The 27,250-nt window shown below is 36.0% G+C and overlaps 2 protein-coding genes across 7 annotated transcripts in view; one reads left to right on the forward strand and one right to left on the reverse strand.

The window, feature by feature from the left end:
- TPR (translocated promoter region, nuclear basket protein) overlaps positions 1–22,980 on the reverse strand; it is a 62,969-nt gene extending 39,989 nt beyond the window's left edge. For 3 of the 4 annotated variants that reach the window (XM_039257185.1, XM_039257184.1, XM_039257183.1), the window contains exons 1-23: positions 22,635–22,922; positions 21,055–21,159; positions 18,893–18,966; positions 17,248–17,344; positions 15,594–15,697; positions 15,051–15,215; positions 14,485–14,577; positions 13,999–14,079; positions 13,832–13,919; positions 12,934–13,074; positions 12,429–12,520; positions 11,966–12,163; positions 9,796–9,903; positions 8,446–8,672; positions 7,623–7,786; positions 6,864–6,997; positions 6,632–6,780; positions 5,462–5,624; positions 3,981–4,115; positions 3,329–3,469; positions 2,225–2,390; positions 1,064–1,230; positions 379–531 (exon numbers count right to left, since the gene is read on the reverse strand). In XM_039257185.1, coding sequence (XP_039113116.1) covers positions 379–531; positions 1,064–1,230; positions 2,225–2,390; positions 3,329–3,469; positions 3,981–4,115; positions 5,462–5,624; positions 6,632–6,780; positions 6,864–6,997; positions 7,623–7,786; positions 8,446–8,672; positions 9,796–9,903; positions 11,966–12,163; positions 12,429–12,520; positions 12,934–13,074; positions 13,832–13,919; positions 13,999–14,079; positions 14,485–14,577; positions 15,051–15,215; positions 15,594–15,697; positions 17,248–17,344; positions 18,893–18,966; positions 21,055–21,159; positions 22,635–22,785 — 3,096 coding nt within the window. In that variant the 5' untranslated portion in view covers positions 22,786–22,922. Of the gene's footprint in view, positions 1–378; positions 532–1,063; positions 1,231–2,224; positions 2,391–3,328; positions 3,470–3,980; positions 4,116–5,461; positions 5,625–6,631; positions 6,781–6,863; positions 6,998–7,622; positions 7,787–8,445; positions 8,673–9,795; positions 9,904–11,965; positions 12,164–12,428; positions 12,521–12,933; positions 13,075–13,831; positions 13,920–13,998; positions 14,080–14,484; positions 14,578–15,050; positions 15,216–15,593; positions 15,698–17,247; positions 17,345–18,892; positions 18,967–21,054; positions 21,160–22,634 lie in introns of all 4 variants that reach the window. The other variant, XM_039257186.1, reaches the window with a different exon arrangement.
- A 558-nt stretch (positions 22,981–23,538) lies between these two features.
- ODR4 (odr-4 GPCR localization factor homolog) overlaps positions 23,539–27,250 on the forward strand; it is a 38,501-nt gene continuing 34,789 nt past the window's right edge. Inside the window, exons 1-3 of one of the 3 annotated variants that reach the window (XM_039257194.1) lie at positions 23,539–23,734; positions 24,549–24,675; positions 26,354–26,474. In XM_039257194.1, coding sequence (XP_039113125.1) covers positions 26,376–26,474 — 99 coding nt within the window. In that variant the 5' untranslated portion in view covers positions 23,539–23,734; positions 24,549–24,675; positions 26,354–26,375. The remainder of the gene's footprint in view (positions 23,735–24,548; positions 24,676–26,353; positions 26,475–27,250) is intronic. The other 2 variants (XM_039257195.1, XM_039257193.1) reach the window with 2 other exon arrangements.

Genomic DNA, 27,250 nt, shown 5'->3' on the forward strand with positions numbered 1-27,250 from the left:
TTTTAAAGACAAATTTTAAAAATCCAACTAGCCCAAAGGAACTTATTAAATTTAACATAACTTCAGGTAACGTTGCATAAGCTTTACAGGTCTATATTCATCTTTACTAATATCTGCAAAACTTAATGTTCAGGCAGAGCTTATAAAAAACAGCACTAGTATCTACTACCATAAAGTAGTCTAAAATGCTCAAAGGGGAACACGTACAGACCTACACAGCAGAGTAAGACACACAACTTAACAATTTAACAAAATTGTTAAGTATCTGTCCAGTCAGTATCTGTTGAAAAGAACTGAATGGGAACTAATGAGCTAGTTAAAAGAATTCAAATCCTTACACACACACAAAAGATTGATATAGCTAATTAACCAAATTACCTGTTGTTCCATACTTTCTATGGCTTTTCTCTTGTCATCCTGAAGTTCCTGTTTTTCCTTCTCTACTTCCATCAACTTCTTTTCCAACTGTGTCTGAAACTCAGCTGACTCTTTTAAACGAACTTCAATATTCTTGCGTACTTCTTCTGTCACCTTTACCGCCATCCAAGTAACAGAATACAAATATTATACACATTTAAAATTATACAATTAGTTTCTTTAAATCTAAACTTAACAATTGCCTTGTATTAAAAAAAAAAAATCTATTGGGGCTCCTGGGTGGCTCAGTTGGTTAAGCATCTGACATGAGCTCAGGTCATGATCTTAGTTTGTAAGTTCGAGCCCTGTGTCAGTCTCTGTGCTGACAGCTTGGAGCCTGGAGCCTGCTTCTGACTTTGTGTCTCCTTCTCTCTGTCCCTCCCCACTCATGCTTGCTCACTCTCTCTCTCTCTCAAAAATAAACATTAAATAAAATTTTAAAAAAATCTATCAATGCTAATCAAAGAGATTATGAATTTTGTAGATTTTGTTTTATCTGGCTTATTAGACTTAAGTTCTTTTTAGCTTTAAGAGGTAAACACAATGATATCAAACTCATATTTACGATAGTACTTACACGCAGCAGGCTCCTAATTTAAAAAAATGTTAGTAAGTGCATTCAACTTGAATTGAAAATTGTATATACCTGTTTTTCCTTGTTAAGAGATTCTTCTAAACTAGTAACCATTGCTCGATACTGTTCCACATTACTAGTACTTGTTTTGAGTCTCTCCTTCAAATCATTCACCTGCTCTTCTGCTTGTCTTAGCTGACTCAGAAGATCATCCACATCCTCTTTGTTGCTAGGCTGACCTAAAGGATTTAAGAGCTTTCTTAAAAGTAATATTTTCAACGGTATTAGAGATAACTGTTATCAGAGTTTTTGAAGTTAGGAAAAAGGCTCAAATGTAGAGGTACTTATCTTGAACGTGTATCTCAATACACACTAAATACCAAAATAAAAACAGGTATTTCTCCAGGATATTATGATTTCTTCTTCAAAAAAATCAAATATTTGAAACCTGCCATTATAAATATTACAAAGAAGATATTTGAAAGAGAAGAATAAATATTTGCGCCGACTGAGGGAGCTACATGAAGATATTACCAGGTTATTAATTTATTTTTTTAACATTGTTTACTCTAAAACACTAAGTCTTAACCTATTTAGTCCAATTTTCATTCTAACATCCATGGAAAAAAAAGAAACTGCAGATTGAAAAAGCTGTTTTCTTATCACACGATTTATCAATAAGGACTAATGATTATTGTATAATTATATATCCACTTATGCATCACATGTATACAAAAATACACATATTTTTTCTTAAGATTACCTGGAGCAAAGTCTTTGCATTTGAAATCGTGTATTCATAAAAAGAAGCAAAATCTAATGAAACAAATCTTTTACTGAAGGCTATCAATGAGCAATGATTATGAATACTACTCAAAAAGAGACCAAACAATTATCTCTCCAAGTGACCCTTATTACAGATTTAACAAGGGTGAGTTAAAATTTCAAGTATTAATCCTCCTCAAAAGAAACATTTTACAAGTATCAATAAATGGTTTCAACAACTGGAAAAGTGGTCAGGTGCCATGCAGAGTTTGGAGTTTTCCGAGTCTGCAAATTTATTAATTTAAGCCTAAAACTGAGCTTTGCTATACGTAGAGTAAAATGTTTTCCCCCCTCTTTTACTATTATCCACAAAGACTAAGCTATTTATTTACAGGATATGTTATAAACCTAAAAAAGTACTTTATTATCAGTTCACTTATATATTAATATACATATTAATATATTCACCTTTGCCAGTTCTCTGTGAGGACTGAGAAGCCAGCTGGACTTCCATATTACTGAGGTGCTGTTTCAATGTAGCAATTTCCTTTTGAGCGTTTTTTAATAGTTCTTTTGTGTTATGATGAAGATTTGTCTCAGTATCCAGTTGTCTTTTTGTATCCAAAAGTTGAACCTAAAAAGAAAAGATACATTAACCCTACAAACACTATCTTTCCAGTAACTAGAGGTTCATGTTATCATTTTAAAACACTTCAAACTGTGGCCAAGGTACAGTAACAAAAATCAGATACATTTTCCTATCTGAATAACTGAAAAAAAGAATTGTGATACCTGAGATAGGAAAGAAAAGAAGCAAGCCTGGTAATTTCCCTAGCTTCCTGATTCAGGAGTGTCCAGGCTTTGACAGAGGAAAAGGGAAATATGGCAGAGGCAAGCAGACTCCTTGAATGGAGAATACATAACTGAAGAGTACAGAAGACTAAATTATAAATTAGTTCAATTTCCTAAGACCGACTATCACAGAGAGCTGCACTGATAGACTACCCAAGAGATTTGCAAAGGATCCTGGCTGAATATTCAACAAAATAGTCATCAGTACACACATGTGAAATTATCCCAGACAGGATTAAGAATCATCCAAAGAGACTGAATGAAGAGTTCACAGAGAGTCAGGAATAATGCCAGTTACCAGCAGCCAGAATGAAAAAAATTCATATTTTACTGGACACACTGGGACTAGTATTCAGGAAAGTCTTGCCTCAACAGTGGGGAATAATTAGTTATAGATTGAGAACTGCTTTGGGCCTGCCTAAAAAATCATAAAAAGCGACACTCAAGAGAATCAAACTACTTTCAAGTATTGTATCCCAGAACAAAACCCAGGACTTATAGGAATATTAAACTACCCAGCACCCAATAAGATAAAACTCACAATATATAGCAACCAACCAAAAACTACTAGACACACAAAGAGGCAAGGAAAACTAACAGCTTGTAAGAAGTCTCTTCAAAACCATGCTTCAACAGGAAATGGCAATCAATGTACCTACATACCAAGTTCATTTCCAGAAATAAACAATCTACAGAAATTCATTATACTAACAGACTCACATCTAGATTTCTAGTAAGTGTATGCCTTTGTTCCACCTCATTTTCCAGCTTCTTCTTTAGATGAGATATCTCATGTTCCAGTTTTTCTATCTGGCTACTAAGTCTTTGTTTGGTTTCTGTTTCAGATCGCTCTAATATTCCCTAAGGAAAAAAAAAAGATTTTTTGGTTATGCTTAAGAAAGACGTTAAAAAAGTAATACAGAGCAAATTAAAGACTACAAAGAATTACAGGATTACAACCCACTTCTATATGAAGAAGTTAAAATCTAGAACATTAACCAAATGATTTTTCATTTTAATATCAACTTAATAAAGAAAAAAAGTGACATATTACAATAGTTATTCAGATTTCCTGAAGTTTTAAAAGAAAAATTAAAAACAAATCTTAATCTTGTAAACAACTGCACAGGACTCTGTAAATATAGATCTGAGGGAGAAAACTGCTAAATGCATGGTTTTAATCAGTTCTCTTTCAAGGTTTTATTCAGACTATTGCTATGTCCTAATAAACTTCAAAATTCAATTGTCATCATAATGCATGACCAAAGTGACAGAAAAATTTTCTAATTAAGAACCTGAGAAGATACAATGTTAACACTACTTATTTAACTTAGAACATTTTTTTCTCCAGGTGTTTTTTTTTTCTTGGTACCTGAATTGTTTGCAGATTAGTAAGCAGCAAGTTTTGCCCTCTTTGTTCGGCTAACAAAGACTCTCTTTGTTGAGAAAGGCGGACTTCTGACAATTTAAGCATTTCCTTTTCCTTTTTCAAGTTTTCTGCTCTTACCTTGAGACAAATGTAAGTAAAAGAAAAAATGAGGGAAAACATTGTGTCAAATGTAGTAATACCATTACAAAATTCAAAACATCCTTCGTTACTACGTATTTCTTAACATTAATTAGAAATGAGGACACCTATTCATTATAGAAGAACTTCTAACTCTTAAGTTTCAGGTGTTAAAATATGGAGCAAAAATTATTGGGAATATCAATAGACCAAAGGAAAAAATCGTGCAATTATCTCAAATACTTAAATGATTTCTCTGTTAACAAATCAGACTTTGAAACCACCACAACAAAATCCAACCTTGGTTTCTAAGTATCTGGTTTGAGAATGCTGACTGATCTATTTCAATTTTTTCTGCCTCATGAAGAGGCAGTCTCAGGATATTTGGAAAGGTGCTCTGAAAATATCCTTAAAGTATTCATATTACACAATAATTCATAAACGAGCAATCAGAAAACTTACTCTACCAGTTAGAAAAAGTGATGCCATCCATTCCCCACAAATGAGTGGAAGTATATAAAAATGGATGTAGCCAACAGAATTAAAAAAAAATAAGTCTAAGTCCCAACCATCTCTCACAACTATCCCAAACAGGAAATCACTTAACTTTTGAGTCTGTTTCTCAACAAAGGTAAAATGGGGGACAAGGTACCCAGCTCACAAACAATGATCAGAATGTTGTGAGGTAACTTTATACAATAGTAAAACACCAGACAGAAATTCATTATCAAGAAATCATTAGAGTTGAAAGTACTGCAAATTTCTAGTAGACATTTGTATTCATGTTGAAATTCAGAAATATAATTTAATGCTAATAAAATTTTTATAATTTTATCAGAAATGAGGAAGACTAAATGAAATATTCATTTGTCTTTGTTAGAGAAACAGTGACTTACAAATTTAATATGAAATGGAAGACCTGTAAAGAAATCTTAGTTCAGAAAAATAACTTTCTTTCCCTGTTTAGTTTTGATAGAAACAATCACTAAACTGATGCACAACTGGGTATTTAGAAACTATGTTAATAAGGATTTGAAATCAGGGCATCTGGGTGTCAGTTTGGCATGATGGCATGACTCTTGGTTTCAGCTTGGGTCATAATCTCAGTTTGTGGGTTCGGCTCCATATGGGGCTCTATGCTGGCAGCATGGAGCCTGCTCGGGATTTTTTCTTCTTCTCTCTGCCCCTCCCCTGAGTGCATGTGCACTCTCTCTCTTTCTAATAAATTTAAGTGGACTTGAAATTCATAAACCTCTCAAACATCTGTATCATGTCAACCAGTAAACTAAAAAACACATGCCAAATGCAATTTATAATGCAAATCAGATAAGGGAAATTGGTCTCACTTCTGCAACAGCTAGCTTTTCATTTGCTCCTCTCAAATCTTGCGTCATTGTATTGATGATCTGTTCCTGCTTTTGAGTTGTTGCAGTAAGCTTCTGATTTCTCTCATGTAGGGATGTTATTTCTCGACGATATCCTTCAACGTTATCTTGTAGCATTTCATAACTTACGGGAGAGAAAAAGAATTCTATAAGCAACTGAAATACTAAATCCCAGCTTATTCCTTGAAGAACTTTACAACAGCCTAATTTCACATGATTAACAGTATGAAAAAAGTACTTGTATAATAATGTAAAACCTTCAAATCCAAATTTAACAGTGAAATTCAAATTCCAAATAAACTTTAAGTTCTAGTCTCATGCTGAATTGACTTTAGGCTGATTCATTTATAAGAATTTTGATCACATTTAAAATAACACCAATATAATGTTGATACACCAAACATCCACCACAATACAGCACACAATTTATTTATATGCGTGGTTAGAGTTCTGCAGATCCTTTTTCCCTGTATAATTCTATTTTCTCATGTGCTTGAAAGCTTACAAAATGGCTGGCTACAGTTACCAACACTGGGGACAAAAGGTGCTTATATTTGGGGTATCGAACTATTGGACTGTATGGAGGAAACAACCTGCCATATCCCTACAAAAAACTAGTTTTATCATGCAGTATACAGAGATACATTTCATCCTAACTTACTACACTAGCAAGTATTCAATAGACCTACTAACAGCTATAAAATGAGGTTTACTGTTACTCTTTTAGAGATGACTAAGACTGTGAATTTTCTCAAAATTAACTGTCTAGTGCTTACTTCTACCTATAAAAGGCTGAATGAAATTTGCTCACATTCTTCTCACCCTCTGATGCATTTATGAAATAATTAAGTTCTACAGAAACAGTAGATGCTTCAGTCTCAGGAAGGATAAGCAGCAACATTCTTCACATCAATTTCAACTTATTAAATAACTACCTGGCCTACTTAGGAAATACCCAAGAGAAGCATTAACCAGTATTAAAAAATGAATCCCCACAGCTTCTCATCCTGGATTATAGTCCACAAATGAGTAACACTTCTATAAACTAACCCCTGAATGGGATTCAATTGAATATTGAAGTTTAGACTATTTTTATTAACACTATTAATTTCTGAATGAAAGAAAATTTACCGTTTAGAAGCAAAATCAAGTTGTGTCGAAATTTTGGTGTTTTGTGATCGCAAATCTGTAATTTGATCCTGAAGTTTCTCAAGCTGCTCATTTTGCATTTTTTCATTATCTGCCTTTTCTTTTTTGTAATTCTCAAAAATTTCCTGCAACTAAATATTGATCAAATTATTAAAAGATGACCACCTGTGTCCTCAAAGAATAACCAAGATAAAGGTTAATGGTGTGGTCTTACCTGTTTAAGGGCAGCCTTAGCTTCTATAACCTCTGCTGACTCAATTATAGGTACAGGAGCAGGAGCGGAAGCAGTCTGTGATGTACTGGAACGTTTCGGAGTTGATGCAAGAGAAATATCATCCAAACTTGAAGCTTCAGAAATGTAAAATAAATAAATAATATCTCTTTGTACACATGGCATTACCAAAATAAACAAGTTTGACTTATTTAAAAGAAAACAGTAAGATTACCGAGATTATGAAAGAAGAAATCTAACTAAACCTACTAAAATTATTTTCAGTTTTTGGTTTCGTCTGCAAATGAAATGTTGAAATAAAACGTGACTAAAAGGTCACGGAGATGGAATGTATAGTAAGGGAATATGGTCAGTGATAGAGAGTTAACTCTGTATGGTGACAGAAGGTAACTAGACTTACAGAATGTCATTTCATGTTGTATAGAACTGTCAAATTGCTATGAGGTACACCTGAAATAGCATGTTGTGTGTCAATTATACTTGTAAGCAGATAAATACAATAATTCATGGATTCTAAGATGCACACTTGTCAACAATGGTCAGAATTTCTTCTTTCTTAGTCATGCCTAAAATAATTGTATGTTTTAGAATTAGTGATGTTATGATCAATCATATACAGGAGTTAAATTTGAGGTTACCATCAGTAGATGCTGCTTATGTTGCAAAATCTATTCTATAATATACATTTCAAAAACATTTCCTAAAATTACTTGGGATTTCTTAAAACATATAAATACCTACCTTGTAAAGGAATGGCAACTCCTGTTGTTTGTGACAACAAAATACGGTACATATCACGCTGACGAACTATAGAATCAACAAGCTGCATTTGATGCTGTCGTGACTCACGGAGTTGTTCCAATTCAGTGAGGGCATTCTCAAGTTTTAGCTGCAGCTCAGTGATTCTGTAGAATAAGAAATCAGTCTATTTGAGTTATAATTTCTACTATAAATTTCCACTGTATTTCAATAAACTATAAACTCAAAAGCATTTTACCATCTATCATTAAGCATAATGTTTTGTCTTATTCTTTCTTTCTTCTGCTGTTATTTTAGGAACCACTTTAAAAACCTCCACCATTCAGGACTCAAGTACTCACCAAAGACATCTGAAAAAATCTGTTTGCAAAAATCAAACCAATTCCACTCAGTCCAAATCTCAGTCTTCTTAGCCATTGCTCTTTCTCTGGCACCAAACACATTTTTGGAAAAAATTCGTTACTCTGCTTGAGTAATTCCTACATTACCTTCTCCATGAAGCCTGGTTGGTTTCCTTAAACCTAGGCTAGGTCCTCCACCTCTATGCTCTCAGAGACAGGATTCTATCCATTACTGCCCTGAACACACTGAGCTAAAATTATCTACTTATTTATCTACCTTATTCTACCTTACCATCAATCTCATCCACAAATTGAGGTCCCTGAGAATAAAAAAAATTTTGTTTGTACTATTGCTCAATTTTTTCCCTCTACGTCACTATATTCCCAGTTTACAGCACTATTAGGGGCACATAAGAACTTTCAATAAATATTTGCTAAACAAACCAAGGTAGTCAGTTGCTTACTTGGATGAAGTTGTTTCTTGTTCCTCTCTTTCTCTGGTTTCCCCAAGTTCCCTAAGGGCCACTAAGAGACGTTGATTTTGCTGCTGAAGTTCTTCAATATTTCTGTAGGATACTAGATGCTGTGATATTACTTCAGATGAACTACTTATATCGGCAGAGCTTACTTCCTCATCACGTATTACATGATTACCCCTTGCTTCTTCAAGTTCCATCAAAAGCACTCTAATCTAGAAAGAAATTTTAAAGTTATCAAATAGCATTGACTTTGATTCTGAAAATGTTTAGAATAAAAATTTTCAAATGAAAATACTACTTAATGAAAGCCATCACCTAATATTAAATTACCTTAAGAATATCAAGATTATGGTTTTAGATAGAAATTTAATGGGAAAAACTATTTTTCATTTCTATAAAGCATTAAGGAAAGCTGTTACTTTAAAATCACCAATTCACAATTCTAGAAGTATGGCTCCATTTTTGTAAAACAAAGGCCAAACAAAATACAAAGAAATATATACCTGTGTGTGTGTATGCTTGCACTTGCATACTTATGTGTGTACTGTATGGTGGGGAAGAAGGATGGCATGAAAAATAGATTTTAATTCCATTCATATAAAGTTTTCATGTAGGTGTATAAATCCACACACAAAACTGAGGATAAAATATATGAACAAAATAGATTCCTGACTTATTCAGTTGAAAAAGAAGTGCCAGAGTAATGAATATAGCATGGTTTTATATCAATAAAAACAAGAGGAGGAGTGCGCCTCGGTGGCTCAATCAGTTAAACATCTAAATCTAACTTCTGATCTGCCTCAGGTCATGGTCTCACAGATCACTGAGTTCAAGCCCTGCACTGGGCTCTGTGCTGACGACATGGAGCCTGTTTGGGAGTCTCTCTCCCTCTCTCTTTACTCCTTCCAGGCTCATAGATGCACTCTCTCAAAATAAATAAACTTAAAAACAAATAAGGGATGCTTACACATGTTCATGAATGTTCACATGTGTTTGCATATAGATGAAGACATGAAAGAACCAGTCTGTTAGCACTGGTTCTGTTCTGGGACTTGAGCAGGAGGCAGAAACTCTTACTTATCCTTGAACTGGTTCATTTATTACAACCAGTACCTGCAATCTGAAACTTTATCAAACACTTAAAAAATATGGAAAGGGCTATGAAGAAAAAAAAACAAACCAATAACTAGGCTATAATTCTGCTAGAGTAGGATTCCTAACTGATGAGCACTTCAGATACGGTAATTCTATCTTAGATACTGCATATTCGATCACTACTGGGCAGTCTGCACAGGGAAGAAAAAAAAAGAGGAGAAGAAACAAAAAAATTCTAACCTGTTGTGAAAGATCTTTTATTTGTATTTCCATTCTCTGATTGTCTCTTTCAAGCACAGACGAATGTTTGTTAGCTTTATCAGTGTCCTCCTGCAATCGCTGAATCTCCTTTAAAATATAAATTCAAATGAAAATTCTGTATTCCTGTCTAAAGTCTATACCAATGTAGTTATATGAATGATAAAAATACACAGTGCTCAAATACTTCTGTATAAAATAGTAATTTCTAAAAAGCAACTCTCTACAAATATGAACACATACACTTCTCAATATCTCAAGTACTGCTCATCATTATGTTAATGCAAACAATGGAGAATTTGCCACTCCAAATTAACTATAAATTACAATCTTACAGCCACGAGAAACTAATAGTGTATACTGTATGATCTCAAGAAATACTCTCAAAAGCTGTGTTCAGATGAAAACAAAGGAGTATATTATAATGCTAATCGTTGCTATGCTGCTTATCTGGAAATACACATCAAAAGTAAAAAATGTTGTGTAAGATGCTTAAGACTTGTATAAAAAAGGCATCAAAAGTTAATTCGAAAGAAGCCAACAGCCAATGTTACGAGGAGGCTGTTAAAAAGAAATAGCATAAGCAGTGCTTTGCTAGTATTTCAATCACAATATCACTTGGGATTTAGTGGCACAGCTTTAAGGAGCCTGACAAAAGCACAGAATATGTTGAAATCATACCTTTATCTCAAATTCATACAAATGTTGCTTCTTAATGAGTTATTTTTACATAATAATGTTTTAAATATTACCCAAGTGAAAGACGGCTCAGACTCATCCTACTGTTTCAAGTACCTGAATACACTGCCCTGAAGGTACACATAAACCATTTTCTGTAGAATCTCAAGGATATAACAAAATGAAAGAGGCAAATATTCATGAGAGATGGCAATTACACAAATCTGCTGAGTTTAAAATGGGATTAACTACAATGCCAAGAAGCAGCCCTGGTTATAAAACTCTAAGTATCTAACAAATGAACATCACAGAATCTAGAATGAAGGACACATGACATTTGTTATGGACAAAAGATTATGCTGTAAAGATGATACAGAAATTATCTACACATTCTTTACTAGTTTTGAAAAAGTATGTAAGAGGTGTTTATTATTATACCTGCACATTAGTGAAAAACAAATAGATTTTTTTTCGACAGTGAACATCTGCTACTACCTGAGCCTTAAAGTCCCTCTACAGACAATATGCTCCAGGCAAACACTCTCAACAGTGAGAACTCAAAATTTTCTAGTTATACCCCAGGGACTTCTTTTCAAATAATGGGGTGGGGGTGGGGATGTGTGGATTTTAAATGCCAATACTCTGTCAAGGCAAGACTTGAGAGATGTCATATAACCCAAGAGAAGAGACCATTAAATATAACATACCCTGATTTAACTGACAACTAAAATATAATAGCAACGGCAATAAAATTTTAAGTTTAAATTAAGAACACTATTTATACTAATCTCTAGAGAAAAAAAGAAATTCATCAGTTTAGAATAGCAGATACAAATTGATTTAACTGAGTTTTCTCAATAAAACTTTAATAAATCTTGACTTCTCAGTAATACTAACATTTGTACCCTAATAGCAAAATTATCAGAATATGTTTTTTTAATCATTATCTAATAAAAAGGAACCTTAAAAGGGAAGATACGTGTGAATTTCCTTGGTACTTCAAATTTGCAAAGGAACAGTAACAAAAAAATGCACATAAATATTTGCCAAATTATGAAATGTTATAAATAAGGAGTTCTTCCCTATGGTCAAACAAGGTTACCATTTCTAGACAGAATATCAGAACCTGACAAAGAATGACTGTGACAAATTTAAAAGAATTCTATTAAAAAGGGATTGTTACTTTAACTTGAAGAGAAGCCCAGTGGGATTTGGCTATTCATTATCCACTGGTGAGTCCTACAGAAAACATCTCTAATGTCTTAAAAAATATATAATGGGCTCCCATAATTTTAGCAGAGTAAGAATAGGGCACTTCATGATTACAGGTGTTTAATAAAGTAGAATTACTCTACACTGAAAAAGCAGGATGGGCCTTTCCCAAATCCAACACTTTAATTCTAAGAAAAATTACCTAGTAAATTACATGTCATCTGTATTTTTCCCACAGCTAAAATTTAAGAATGGAACCAACCTTCATAGCTTGTTCAAGCTTAACAGATAAACTTGCCACAGCTTTCTGTGCACGTTCATACTCCTCACGCTGGCGCTTCAAAATTGGTGCTTTAGCCTCAACTTCTTTCACTATTTCATCTAGATATTTATTAATTCTTTTATTCTCCAGTTTCTCCAAAAGCAGCTGATCCTGAGTTTCCACAAAAGCATTATACAGCTGAAAGGAGAAGAGGGATTGTTTAAAACCTGGGCATAACAACAGAAGTATATACCCTTAGTTGATCTAGCTTCATAATAAACGTGTGTTAGCATTTACACAAGACGTTAATGTTTACTATGTTATAAGAGCCAGCAACCAAGAAAGTTTTTGGAATGTTCCAAGAAATTATCAGATGATTTTAAGATTAATTTTTCCGAGCATTAAACTTCAGCAAATTTCCTTTTGCTGAAGGAAAATAGTAAGATTTCAATACCGTTCTTACCTCAGTTAATTTCATGCCAGGCTTCACTATCTTAGCTACAGCTGCTGCAGTGGGAGACATGGCTGCAAGCTCTTCTTCAGATAATATGGCTCCTGTGCCAAGACACAGAAATCTAGTGTATTTCTGTAAGATTTCAAACTAAAGCCAGTAGTATTTTTTTCAACAAGAGTAAAATGTGACACCTACAAAGCATTACATATAAATTCCTATGCAAATTTTAAAACGGCATCAAACTGTCATATAACATAATTCAATTCTAAAAATCATGCATTGCTATAGTTAAAAATATTCTGGAAACTGACACACAAATCATGTTTGATCAAATGATACTTATACTGGACAGCACAGTAAAGATACAGAAAAATTATTAGTTTTAAAACTAAGAAATTCTAATTCTTTCCTTTATCACATGGTAAAGAAATACTGTTAGGGGAAATTAGTAAAAACTACGTAGGAAGTTCTAGTACTTCACTCAAGCTGTTTTTAAGCACCTATTAATCCATACCTTTACGTTTTGTAGCAGAAAGCAGGTCATTTGCATTTTCTAATTCCTTCTCCAACTTCCCTATTTTCTCAAGCATTTCTTTTTCCATTTGATCTTTAGATTCCTCTACTTCTAGAAGATGATCTTGAATTGCTTTATTGGCTAAAAACATTTTTAAAGACAATAGCCAAACATACAATTAACATCTTGGAGTTTATAAAATGTAGCAGAATAGTCTTATTTTTCCCTTCAGTAGACAACATTAAATTCTAGACAGGCTATGGTTGACAGTGACTCTCTGAAAGCTCTTGCTCTACTTATAATTCTTAAAATGTCCTGGCCTGGTGAATCTATTTCTCTTTTTGATGTCTTCAATCCAAGGGGAAAATAAAGGGACTAAAATTGTAAAAAAAATTAAAAAAACAAAAGTGGCTTTAAGTATCTCTTTGATTTTATTCTGATCTTTAGAACAGAGAAAATGACTGGAAAAAGATCATACAAAAATAACTTACATTAAAAAGAAGAATATAAAAAAACCAAAGGCTCTAAAAGACACAATTTACAAACTAAAATGTTAGGCTTACTTATGGATTAAGAGACTACCCTAACCATAAACCCTTATGTACTTATCAAAGTGTCTCATAAATGGAAGAAAAATTTCCTTTTAGAAATCAGACCACATATAGGATTCTAAGATGAAAAAAACAACAACAGAAAACCAGTAGCTAACTCTATTTTCAAATATCCTATCTGGTGAAAATAGAATTCAAAGTTTCCTACTCTAAGAATCTTTCTTCTATACCAAATTTTGTCTCTAATAAGATTAATCTGATTTCTAAATCCAACAATCTACACAAACATAAAAAAAAATACCTTATATCTAAAACCAAAAATAATCTTCCCATAATTCAAATCTTACCCTCTCCAGCTTCTTTCAAAAGTTTGTGCAGTTCATCCACTGCTCGGGTCAGTTCATTGCTCTTTGCCTCGGAGTCGTCAGCAGCACTCTAAAATTTAATCTTACTAAGTTATTCAACATCCAAATATGCAACAGTAGGACACTAAAATGCACGGCTGGGCATTTACCTTGTACAGATTAGAGAGTTTTATGTGAGCATTTAATTCATTGTGGAATTTCTCTTCCATACTGGTCTGCTGTTCCTTGGCCTGCAAAAAAGACCCAATTACAGCAGTCTCACCTGAACTGAATTTAGAATGCTTGTCAAGTGCTATGATAAAAAATATAATTTGCAAAGGTATAAAAATTAACACCAATTTTCATGGTAAAGGTGAATTACCCTAAAGATGAAAATGTTTTTATCTTAAAGTGTAATACTTAAATACTAAAATTAACCATACTCATTTTTACAGACAACGTATTGGATATTGGGTAGATCACGTGATTGCATTTTCTGAGTCTAGCTATTTTAACCTAGCTACATCATATCAAAGTGTCCTGTCCATTTTACGGTGGCAGAAATAGTTTACGACATGAAATCATTTTAAAAATAATAGCCTCATAAGTGTTTTGACATTTTTATACATGAGAAATTTTAAAGTGGTTTTCTTTACCTCTTTCAGTTTGGTCAACAGCTCTTCTACATGTTTTTGTAGATTCTCATTTGACATCTTCAAGCCACTCATCTGTTCTTCCAGTCTGGAAACCTAGGAATAGGAGAGTTGGGTAGAAGGAAGATGTATTAATTGAAGTTAATTTTCAATTACATAACATAAGTCTATGTTTCCATAAATGTAAAGTTTAGCTGCCAAGAGAAAGCAAAATAATCCCTTACACCCAAAAAAGGATTTCATATAAATTTATGTATATTTAAGAAAATGAAAAATAACAGCTCACAGAACAGCACATTTGGATTTAGCTGACAAAATTTATCGTGACTTCTTAAACATGTCTTAAAGATATATCAAAAAATAGTAGATAGTATCAAAATTCATCAAAGAAGATCCTAAAATATTTAATTATATGCAACTGGTTCATTTCCTAGGCCAAATGCTTATGTCCTCCACATTTCTGATATTATAATACATTTCATTTGGTATACCCACAGAATATATTTGTAATAAACTGGCACATAAATCTAAATTTTAACCAAAATGAAAACATAGTTTTACTGACTTACCTCTTCTTTTTTGTTTTCAAGATTACATTTAAGCTCTAAAATCTCATTTCCTTTTTCTCTGCCAAGAGCCAGAAGTTCATCAGTTTTAGTTTTTAACTCTGTATTCAGCCATGTATTTTGATTGTGTAATAACTCCTTTTCTTGCTCCAAACGTTTTTCTCGATACTAAAGATATCCAAGAAAACCATGTTTACAGTTCAAGACAATATAGGGCGAGTTAAAGGCTTTTGCTTCTAGCTAAAGAACAGAAGCAGAATCTTATTTTAAAAACAGAAATAAGTGTTTGCATGCATTCTTAACAGAGAACAGGTAATCAGACAAGATAATCATAATAAGAACTATAAGAAACTATCACATAAACACCAATTAAAACGGTCTTGATATTTAATTAATCCCGCCAGTAAATAAAAACAAAAACACAGATTTTTATCACTTTATAGATAACCTGCCTATATTTAAAATTTAACTTAGAGAGCTTTTAGTTAAACTTAGCTAGTTTTAAGAAATTGTACTTTGTGCATTAGGAATTATTTTGTTACTTGCTTTAACAGAAACATCAGAAGCTTGAAGTTCATCCAATTTTAACTGAAGATCACCCTTTGTGGCATTGCTTTCTTTAAGTTTTTCATTTAGACGTTTAAAATCCTCTAGAAAGGTCAGAAGAGAATTTGAAAATAATGACTAATTAATGCTCAGAAAAACCAAACATCGACAATGCATCTCCAGAAATACAAGCAATTAATACAAGGTAGTTCTCAACTTCTTTGTCTCTGTCAAACGTAGTTACATATTTAAACAAGCAGATGATAAACCAAATTTGTGCATTCAAACCAACATATAACTTACATCTGGTTATTTTAAATGCAGTACCTTAAGCTAAATATGCAAATTAGCATTCATTTTCCTGATATACACTTATATACCTATTAAAATTTCATAAATAGCCATTTGAGTTAAAAAGCAGTAATACGTATAACAAAAACCTACTCAACAGAGCCAAAATACACACATGCTTAATTTTCTACACCAAGGTTCTTTTATTACACATTTTTTTAATGTTTGTTTATTTTTGAGAGAGAGGGAGCATGAGTGGGAGAGGGGAAAAGAGAGGGAGACAGAGGATCCAAAGCAAACTCTGCAGTGACAGTAGTAAGCCCTATGTGGGGCTCAAATTCATGAACCGTGAGATCATGCATGACCTGAGCCACAGTCAGATGCTCAACCTACTGAGCCACTCAGGTGCCCCTACATGAAAGTTTTTATTAAAAAAAATTCTGGGGTGCCTTGGTGGCTCGGCTGGTTAAAGCACCCAACTCTTGATTTTGGCTCAGGTTATGATCTCATGGTTCCTGGGTTCAAGCCCTGTGTCAGGCTCTGCGCTGATGATTGGGATTCTCTTCCTCCCTCTCTGTCACCTTCCCTGCTTACATGTGTATGTGCTCTCTCTCTCTAAAAATAAACAAGCAAAAAAATTATTTCAATTTTATCTACCCATTAACTGATCAACTTCTTCCATAAATACTCTGAAGTAACTTTTCTGAAGCTGGAAAAGTATAGTTACCTAATTGAACATTACTGTATAGCAACATAAATAATTGAAAATTCTTCCATTAATAAAAACTTCAAAAATTTTTAAAAAGCAGCCAAAAGGAATTTGATACCATGAAACTGCTTAAGAGTCATGTTTACTTTAACATATCAAGTGTTTCATATACTATCTACTATCTATCTTACATACATGAATTACTTAGCTTATGTTCCTGCCTCATCACTCCTTCAGTCTATATTTTTAAGTATAAGCTCTCCTTTCAGGTTCTTATACATATTGAATGTTTATGGACAGCTTATACCAGCAAGTGTGTCTGTATAAAATGAAGTTTAGCCTCTACAACTCAACATTTAAACTGCTTCCAATTACATGTTATAAATAACACTGTAGGGTCTTAGCATGTAAACCTTGCTCCAAGTTACAACTTCTTAGATATTTTTCATTTGTGCATATTTGTCTAGACACTTCTTAAAACCTTGGTAATGATCTAAAGATAAACGAGTGGCAGAAATAATAGGATATTACACTGAACTACATTCTGAGCTAGGAGAAAGAAACACCAGCAACAGAAATGACCTGCAGAATAATTCCTAGCACTGTAAGAAGAGAGAGGAGAGTGGAGTTAGAGTCTAAAGTATTTTCTCATACCTGTTAAATACTCAAGTTCTTGAGATAGTCTCTCATTGGTTCTAACTAAGTCTCTTTTCTCAGCTTCTAATTCTTCTTTTGTCCTTGTAAACTGGCTCTATCACAGAAAGGAGAAACACAATACATTTAAATTAAAAAATCGAGCTGATTAATCACTATAGGAATTTTAACAAAGAACTTTAACATTAGCTGTGATTTAAGAATGGTTGGTTTTCTTTTTCTTATAACTTAATACATCAAAAAGTTTAAAACTTTCAAAACTTCACATCACATTTAAAACTTACCCATAATCTCAACACTTCTATTTATATTTTGGAGTTTTAAAAATTATTTTTCATAGCTTATAAAAAAAAATTCCCACGTCACTATTTACACTTGGAAGCTTCCTAGTTACTTAAACATGACTTTGTAGGAAGGACATTTCACTTTTAATTTTTTGATGCCATAAAATAAAATTATGAACACTGTCACTGCATTTACACCTTGGTTCAAATTATTTTCTTAAGAAAGAGCCCTAGAAATGCGATGTCTTAGATCATTTTGTCACCTGCTTTGCAGCAAGATAATGGCAATTAATGTGCTTTGATTCATAAGCACCAATCTCAAGCCACTCATGCCAGAAGTGAAGATTATTTGAAAGAAAAAAAGAGAGAGAAAGAAATCAATGATAACATGAGGTGAAAAATAATTACCTGATTGTTTTATCTGCATTTTTCCTTTTTTTGCGTTTTTTTGATTACAAGCAGAATAACCTTTCACATTGCCATAGACCACTTGTGCAGCTTCCTGTTTTTTTAAAAAATCCTTTGCCCATTTCCCCCTCAGATGATTTTTAAGTATGAAAGTAGTTGTGTATTAAGGATACAAATAGTCATATTTTAAATGAGAAAAAGACTTCATTTAAAGTATTAAAGTACATTAATGGATTATTTGTATTTTAGTTCTATGCATAGAATTTTAAATTTCTATTGGGTTAAGCCCACCACTCTTTTCCATTATAAGTACCTTTAATATACCAAATACCTTTTCATTTCAAATCAAACACTAGTTTTAAAAAAGCAATGGCAAGAGGCTGATGTTCCATCTAGTTAAAGAACCACGGACAATGATCACCTTATTAAACCAATGGGTAAGCAATCCTCATGATCATATTCAATCTGTTATTCTTACTACTCTAAAAAAGCGATTATGATATTGATTCACTCACATCCCCAACTTTATCACAATGGTTGAAATACTGCCTGAACAATAGTAAATATTAAACAGATTTTTCTAGGTAGGTATGTGAGTGAGGTGGACAGATAGGTAAATCTGTGAATGTCTATCCTACCTACAGTTCTATGGCACTTTGTTTACAATGTGAATTTGTGGGAAAAAAAATCACCACTTTAAGAGCTACAGAGTTAAAACAAGTTCCTTTTTCTATTAAATGCTATTATATTCTGATGAGTAAAAGAAATGTTCAATCAATAAAACATATAAAGGTCCAATTAAGGAATCTGTATTTATGCATTTTTGTTTAGTGGTTTCTCCTAATAGACCATGCTTCATTTTTCCACTAAGTAACTAGTAAACACAACCAGAATAGAAGACTTCCTCAAGTATCATGTTTATAATTAGCTTTATTCACAGAAATAACTTTTACCTGAATGGCAATATTGCGATCCTGAGCAACTTCAAGTTCTTTATTTTTCTCAGTTAGTGCCTTCAGTTGATTGTCTGGATAAAAGGAATTTTATGAACTTAAAGACTGCAATGACAATTTTCATTTGCCACCCATATATATTTCAAAATGAAGAAATTGAGATTCAAATAGACTGAGTTGTACATTCCAAATTCATGAATATCCCAAGTTTAATTCTACATCAAATTTTTAAATATGCTATCTTGCCTCCAAAATCACATTTGTGATCAGTCTAACCAACAAAAAAAGCATATGCAGTTCTTTCTGAGAGAGAGAGAGGGAGAGAGACAGCGAGACAGTGTGAGCAGGGGAGGGTCAAAGATTGAAGGAGACACAGAATGTGAAGCAGGCTCCAAGCTAGCTGTCAGCAGAGCCCGACGCGGGGCCCAAACCCATGAACCTTGAGATCACGAACTGAGCCGAAGTTGGAGGCTTAACCAACTGAGCCACCCAGGTGCCGCCCCTCCCACCTCCCCCTTTTAATGTTGTATTTATTTCTGAGAAAAGAGACAGCATGAGCAGGGTTAGAGAGGGAGGGAGACACAGAATCCGAAGCAGGCTCCACACTCTGAGCTAGCTATCAGCACAGAGCCTAATGTGGGGCTCGAACCCACAATGAGATCATGACCTGAGCCAAAGTCAGACGCTCAACTGACTGAGCCACCCAGGTGCCCCTCAGCTTGTTAGTCATTCTAAAAAGAGCCTTTACAATGGAGGGAAAAAAAATATGCTTGATACTAAATTATCAAACCCACAATCTCCACTCATAATGGTCTCTCTTCCCTTGTACGTTTTCCCCCTTAAATGCATGCAGGTAATTAGGAAAAATATACTTCCTGAAACTTCCTTCCACTAAAATACATCTACATTAAGTGCTAGCAATTTAATGAGTAAATACATTATCACTACTTCCAATCTTATGTTCTATTTAAACAGTTGGCTTATTATAGAGAAAAATCCTGTTAAGTTACTGTAAATTTTCTATTTTGCACTAGTATCATTTGCTGCTTTCCAAAAGTGCACATTTGGAATGACAAACTAAAAAAACACAAACATAGCTGTACATCCCTGGAAGGCACACTAGATGTCTGCCTAGGTTTATCCTCATCTTCTCCGGATCTCATAAAAGAAGCTAGAATCACAGTAATTTTCCTGAAATTCTTTAGTACCACAGTTCTATAGACCACTAATTATGCCAAGGCAAAACTAAATGCAGATGACAAACCAGATCTAGCTACTCAACAAACTACTTACGCCTTCATTAACGTGTATATATATACATATATACACACACCATTGTATGTATACATCATATGCTTTAAAAATGAAGTGCTTCAAAATTAGCTGAAAAAAAGCTCTGACCTAAATAGCTGATGGGCAAAGACCTAGTTAAGTAAAAAGTTTTAAGTGTTAACCATCCTCTTGACTATTAGCTTCTTGTGTTCCCAAATCAAAAATCCAGCTATATTTAATAACAAATATTATGTCCCTACTCTAGAAAGATTTCCTGACATTTGCTTTTTCTAAAATAAGCAAAACATAGAATACGCATAATTTTCCTAAGAAATGCCAGGACCTTTAAGATCTTGTGTACCTCCTATAACTTAATAAGAAAACTAATTAAAAAAGGAAATTACTCATCTTTCACAAGATATAGGTCTTAAAGAGGAAATATCCTGGGATTCACAGATCCTTGTAAAAATTGTGACAGTTAAAATATAAATAGACGAGGCTTTAAATCTTCAACATACAAATTAAAGTCACTCTGCTTAATCACATTTTCGGGTGCATAATGCTTTATGGCTTGCTTTTTAAAATGCTTTCAAACATCTGTCATTTGATCTGAACAGTTGTGAGAGCAGGCGGACAGGTGGTTATAGCCCTTTTATATATTATGACTTACCGTGGGACACAAGGACTTTGAATAGCGGTCAGAATTAGAACTCAGACCTCCTGACCCGTAAGCCCTGTGTTCTTAATGAAGTCATTACCATCAAGTAAAAAAATCAAAATGACAATCAGTATTTTCACAAATAGTAACTCAATGTTTCCAAGGCACACCAAAGAGTCTCTAAAGATCTCCATTCTCCAAGAACAAAATAAGGACACAATTAGATACTTACTGAGTTTCTCCAGCTCAAGCCTCAAGCTCTGGCACTCTCGGGTTTCATTCACAAGTCTCTCCTGACTGTGGGACAGCCTCTTCTCTATCTCAAAGTACTGTTGTTCTTCAGAAGAGCAGAGAGAAAAATAAAATCAAACACATCAGGTACACACACAGTCAATACTGCTTATTTTCAATAACATTGGTTTTAACATTTAGGACACAGTATTTGAGTTGCACTCCAAATATGAGAATTTAAGTAAAGATACATAAAGCACTGAAAGGACTTTAACATTTCCTAGTAACTTTATACATTTAAAAAAAATTTTTTTTAAAATTAGCTTTACTAATTTCTTCTCTGTCTATTCCACAAGACTGAGGTTCTTCAAGGTAGGCAACATCTCTTACTAATCTTAGTATCTTCCCAAAACATCAGAAGAGTTTATAGTGTAAAACTGACACACGTACAAAAAACTTTATTACATGGAGAAAGAATACTTAGAATAAAAACTGCTTTGTTTTAAAAGGTTGTGTAAACAGACTCAAACACCTAAAAGTATAAAATGATAAACTTATGCAAAAATATGCTACCTTCGCACAGAAAGGACTGCACATGTCCTGTCCACAGTATCGAGCACGTAGGGGAGAAATGACAGTTATGTGTAAATTAATGAAAAGAACGCAGTATCAGTGTCAGGATTCAGAGAATTACTTTTCAACACCAATTCTGCTTGATAATTACATTTTTTGAAGTGATATGTAGTCAGAATTTTCAATCTGCTTAGCAAAAAAGCATCATAGCCTCCCCCCCCGACCCCCCAACCAAGGCACTCACAGTGTTTGTATTTCACTAAAGAAAATTACGGTGGTCTTATTCTTCCTTCAAGGATGTTCAAGTCACTGTTGTCGGTAACTTATTTGAGGGTCTACTACAGGTATCTATAAACAGGGCTTGATGTGCTTTCTATTAACCTCCAGCTTTTACAGAACAATCCAACGTATCAAACTTATTTAACTCCTTTATGTTCGCCGCGTTTCCGGCGTCGTTATGCACCTACTCATTTTTGTGAACATCTAATGCGTTACCGGATCCGCTCGAAGGACTAAAAAAATTAGAACTAAGTGCACGAAGCAGTCAATGAGGCCTTTGAATGCTGGTGACCAGAACACTGAGAGGCGACTGCTGGCCCTTTACGAGCAACATAAAGACACGGGACTCTAAGCTTAGGGAGAGAGGGGTCGCGGCGGACTCTGGCTAGTCCGGAGTAAACAGACCCAGAGCTTCACAATCTGCGGGCCAAACAACGTCAAGTGTCCCTCAGTGAGACTACGCTAATTACAAAGAAAACGGAACTAAATGTACATCCAGTTTAAAACAAACGAACAAAGGCTCCTTCATTTCAAGCTGTAAGGGTAGCAGGTAAGAGAAGGCCTATGGGGGGGGGGGGGGGAGGGGGGGGGTCGAAGGCGCACAGAGAAGCGATGCCACCGGCGGAGCCGTACGCAGAAAGCAGAAAGGGAGCTTGGAAGGGGGAGAAGACCAGCCACCGCTACGGAGTCGGGCCCGGAAGCAAGGGCGGGAAGAGCGTCGCCACTTACCACTCTCCACCTTAAATTTCTCATGCCGCCCCTTCAGGCCGTCGATCTCGGATTGCTGGTCGGCAAGGAACTTTTCAAGTTTGTTCTGGACGGACTTAGGCAGCTTGTTCAGCTCCGTGCGCTCCAGGACCTGCTGCAACACCGCCGCCATGTCGAGCTGGCCGGGGGCCGCGGAGCCAGCGGCCGGCGGAGCCGAAGCGGAGAAGAAAGGCGAAGACCAAGTGGGCCCAGAGGCCTGGGCGCCCGCCTCCACCACCTCGCTCCGGGGCTCGCGCGCGCCTGCCCGCCGGAGACTCCCGCGGCGGGACCCTGGGAAATCGAGTCCTGCGTAAGCGGCGCCACCGGACGCTCCACAGCGCCCGCGCCCGAGGTGCGCGCGCAGCCGCCGGAAGACGGGCATCCTGGGAATCCGAGTTCAGAGGCGGCCTCTGACCCGCCCGGGCACGCCGATTTCCGGCTCCCCAGTCTACCCGCCTGAAGCCCCACAGGCCTATGGGAAACGTAGTGTTTTTCTCAATCCCTTCGGAGAGCGTGCTTGCGCACCGCCCATTCCGCTTCCTCTTTTTCCCCTGTCCCCCAGGCTCTCCTCCTCCTCCTCGGGTCCGCACGACCGCTGTCCGCGAGGTGGCGCTAGAGAGTATTCGTCGACTCACGTCCCTCTCTGAAAAGCCAGGCGGCCTTACCCTCAAAGCTCCGCGATGCCATGGGTCGTCCTCTTTGGCGGCTTCTAGACACTGAGCCGCTAGAGGGCATCGGTCCGAACACGGTTGAACGGCAGGCGCCGGGCTACCGCCACGCTCTCAATGGCGCCCGGAAGGGGGCGGGGTGGCGACCGCAGTCCCTTTGGCCGAGGTGCTGCGGTGCAGGAAGGGGGGCAGCGTACGTCATCAGTCTGCGCCACCTACTCCAGAGACCCTGGGTTTGGAGTGGGAAGTGAGGTGTGGGAAGTCTGTCGCTTTCTGATGAATTCATTGGCTGTGGCCTTTGGACCCGAGGGGAGTCCGGCCCCAGGAGGCTGGTACTTGCACCTTAAACCCCTTTCTCGGGAGGCCTGACAGTTCGTCAGGTTTGTCTGTCATGCGTGCAGACTCTGACTACAGGTGAGTCGGCCTACGGGTGTAATAACGTGCGTGTGAGGGTTGAGTGTGTGCACTCAGGCTCACAGAACCTCCTTTTGAAGGAAGAAAGGGACCGGCTGTAGGAAACATGGTCAGACTCTCCCGCACAGCATTCAAGCTCAGTTGTGACAAAACTTAACTTTGTTGAAAACAGCCGTGTGTGTGTGTGTGTCGGAGTAAAAACAAGCCAACTGGAGTTTAAGGCGCCCATTTCATTTTTCAGGAAGAGGACTTTTGAGTGTAGCTTTTGCTTTTATGTTTTCAGGTGATATTGTAGAAAGTGTTACCATATGCTCCTACTTCTTAAACGGAAAAACCATATACAGAAGTTTTAAAACACACTCTTAAAAAACGCTTTCGCCTTCACCTTCTATCCTCCGTAACAGAACTACTTGTTTCCAGATCATAATTTTGTGACTTCTAAACTAAATCCGTAGATTATCTCATATTTAATTATGCCTCTGAAATAATTTATTAGGTTCTCTATTGAAAATACAGTCTTCCTTTTTTTAAAGTCTTTATTTATTTTTGAGAGAGAGACAGAATGTGAGCAGGGGAGAGGCAGACACAGAATCTGAAACAGGCTCCAGTCTCCGAGCTGTCAGCACAGAGCCCGACGCGGGGCTCGAACCCACAAACCGTGAGATCATGACCTGAGCCGAAGTCGGGCGCTCAACCGACTGAGCCACCCAGGCGCCCCGAAAATACAGTATTCCTAGTGTCATTCTCCCTGCAGTTCCCACAGTAGCAGCCCTTTTGTGAATGTCAGTAAGGAGAAGTTGATTTTTCTCCAAAGTTTTTTGTGCAGGCATTTTAATGAAGGTTGCTGGTATGGGCAGTACTGACCTATGCCCTCTGCCCACCATTGGTGATTTGGAAAACGCAGATTTTCTTTACTTGGACTCACAGAATCCTACAATTAGGTGGGTTTTCAGACTTTCCTGATCCAGATTCTTTATTTTGTAGACTAGGAAACCAGAGTCCAAAGGGATTGAGTTGTCTCCTTAGACAATTTGCATAATTTGTGCTGTCACATGATATTTCAGGATAAATTGAACTGTATTAGGCAGGATGTACATTTTTAGTAGGGTCCTTTGTAAAGTATGGTTGGATGTAAAAAGTTTTGAAGAAGCACTAAAGTAATATGATTACTAGGTGATACTTTGGGAAAAACATGTCATTACTTTGGAGTCATTGTCCCTGCTTTTTCTTGAGGAATTAAGGATTCTTTTTTTTTTTTTTTTTAATTTTTAACGTTTATTTATTTTTGAGACAGAGAGAGACAAGAGTATGAGCAGGGGAGAGTCAGAGAGAGAGGGAGACACGGACTCTGAAACAGGCTCCAGGCTCTGAGCTGGCTGTCCGCACAGAGCCCAATGCGGGACTCGAGCCCACGGACCGCGAGATCATGACCTGAGCCGAAGCTGGACGCTTAACCGACCTTGCCACCCAGGCGCCCCTGAACAGGCTCTTTGAAAAAACAGAACCCTGTACAGTTTCAACCTGGAACCAATTTGCTGGGCTTTACTTTAAGAGTAAATAAAAAATCATTGTGACTGGTGATTTACTTTATGGGTGTCAGATCTTCCACCCCATCACCTTTATAGTTGCCTTGGCCTTGTTGCACTAAATAAAGTTGAAACCTTTTACAGAATTCAAATGACTATTATTTGATGCAACTGTCGTCCACAAACTGGAAAAAGAGAGCAGAACAGGAGTTACCCTTTGGAAAGGTTTAATTGAGAGACCAAGTAGGATTCCTCAGTGTTAACACAGCATTTAAGGACATGCATTCTGGAGCTGGACTGCCTGGATTTAAATCCCACCTTTGCCACACCAGCTTTGTTGCTTGAGCAAGTTACATTTTTTCCTTTTTTTTTAAATTTCTTCATCTGTAAGGATTATTTAAAAAAAAGGGGGGTTATAATAATAGTACCTACCTCACGGAGCTTTTGTGGCTATTAGATGTTATTACCACATGTAAAGTACTTCAAACAAGGCATTATACAAAATAATGTTCATTATTCTTGTATGGCTATTTGTCAAATTCCATAATTCTAATTATACTATGAGTTGCTCAAGGGCAGCGGTCATCTATTCATCTTTGTGCCATCCGACCTGGCACAATTTCTAGCACATAGTAATTCTTCATAGTATGATTATTGAGTAATTGAATTTGATTCTGTCTCCCAATGAGCAACTTAGAAATTGTCTTCTTACCTGTTTTTGAAATGAGCACCATGAGGCTCAGCTATAGACTATCAAAGATGTTCCAACTAAGGAATAGTAAATTAAATAAGAAATGAGGTGTGTTGACTGCTAGCTTGGTTTCCTCTCCCTTATCTTAGATATAGAAATGGGCTTTATCTTTTATGTCAACTCTAGCTGATTGGTAATCATTTTCTTCAACACTGTATTGAGGACTCTGAAGCTACGTTTGAACTTGGCCAGAAAGAATACCCTACCTACTGAGCAATCTCTGCAAAGCATGGAATAGAATCCGGATAGTATGACTTCTGTCTCTATATAACCCCCATGACAAAAACATTGCAAATTACATTTTTACTTAAAAATGCTGTGTATTTTTTTCTCATAATTCAGGAGATTGAATTAGTTCTCAGGAATGGGAAGAACCTACATTGTAGAAGAGGCTGTTGGCCAGTATCTTTCAAACATAAATCTTCAAGGAAAGACTTTTGTCTCTGGTCTTTTAATTGGACAGGTATGTATCTTTTAGTGCATCTATTGATAAAACCAACTACCTGTTTATTTAAAGTTAAAATATGCAGTGTAACAATAAGTATAAGGTGGGGCACCTGGATGGCTCAGTCGGTTAAGCATCTGACTTCAGCTCAGGCCATGATCTCACGGCTTGTGAGTTTGAGCCCTACATAGGGCTCTGTGCTGACAGCTCAGAGCCTGGAGCCTGCTTCGCATTCTGTGTCCCTCTCTCTGCCCCTCACCTACTCTCACTCTGTCTCTCTCTCTCTCACAAACATAAATATTTAAAAAAACACCAGTAAGCATAAGGTTAGGGAATGAAAGAATGGAATGTAGAAGAACTTAAGATGGATCTTTGAGGGAAATTACAGAGAAGCAGGACAAACCTGCCCCAGGTTTGCTTAAGTCAGAACACATTCCCTTTTGATAATGTAAAAGTAAATTATAATGTGAAAGAAACTCTAAAATGAGAATTTTACTGACAAGATTGTACATGTTTTATTGTCTTTCCAAGTGTATTATGCTCTCATCTAATCTTTATTAATTCCTGGTCGTCTAATTCTTTGCAAATGTAGCTTTTGACAACTTCCCATTGTTTATCTTATCTCAGTCTCGTGGCAATAGTGGTCATGTCTTTTGTTACATGCTACGGTACCCATTTTACTGAATTTTTCTTAATGTTGAGTCAGTGGAGAGTGAGAGAAAGGGAATAGGAGAAATTTGCAAATTAGACAAATTTTATTTCCCTTTTAGATTTAAGTCTTAAAAATCAACACA

This window comes from Hyaena hyaena, unplaced genomic scaffold (genome assembly GCF_003009895.1).
Source record: "Hyaena hyaena isolate Hyena2069 unplaced genomic scaffold, ASM300989v1 scaffold_606, whole genome shotgun sequence".
Lineage (NCBI taxonomy): Eukaryota > Metazoa > Chordata > Mammalia > Carnivora > Hyaenidae > Hyaena > Hyaena hyaena.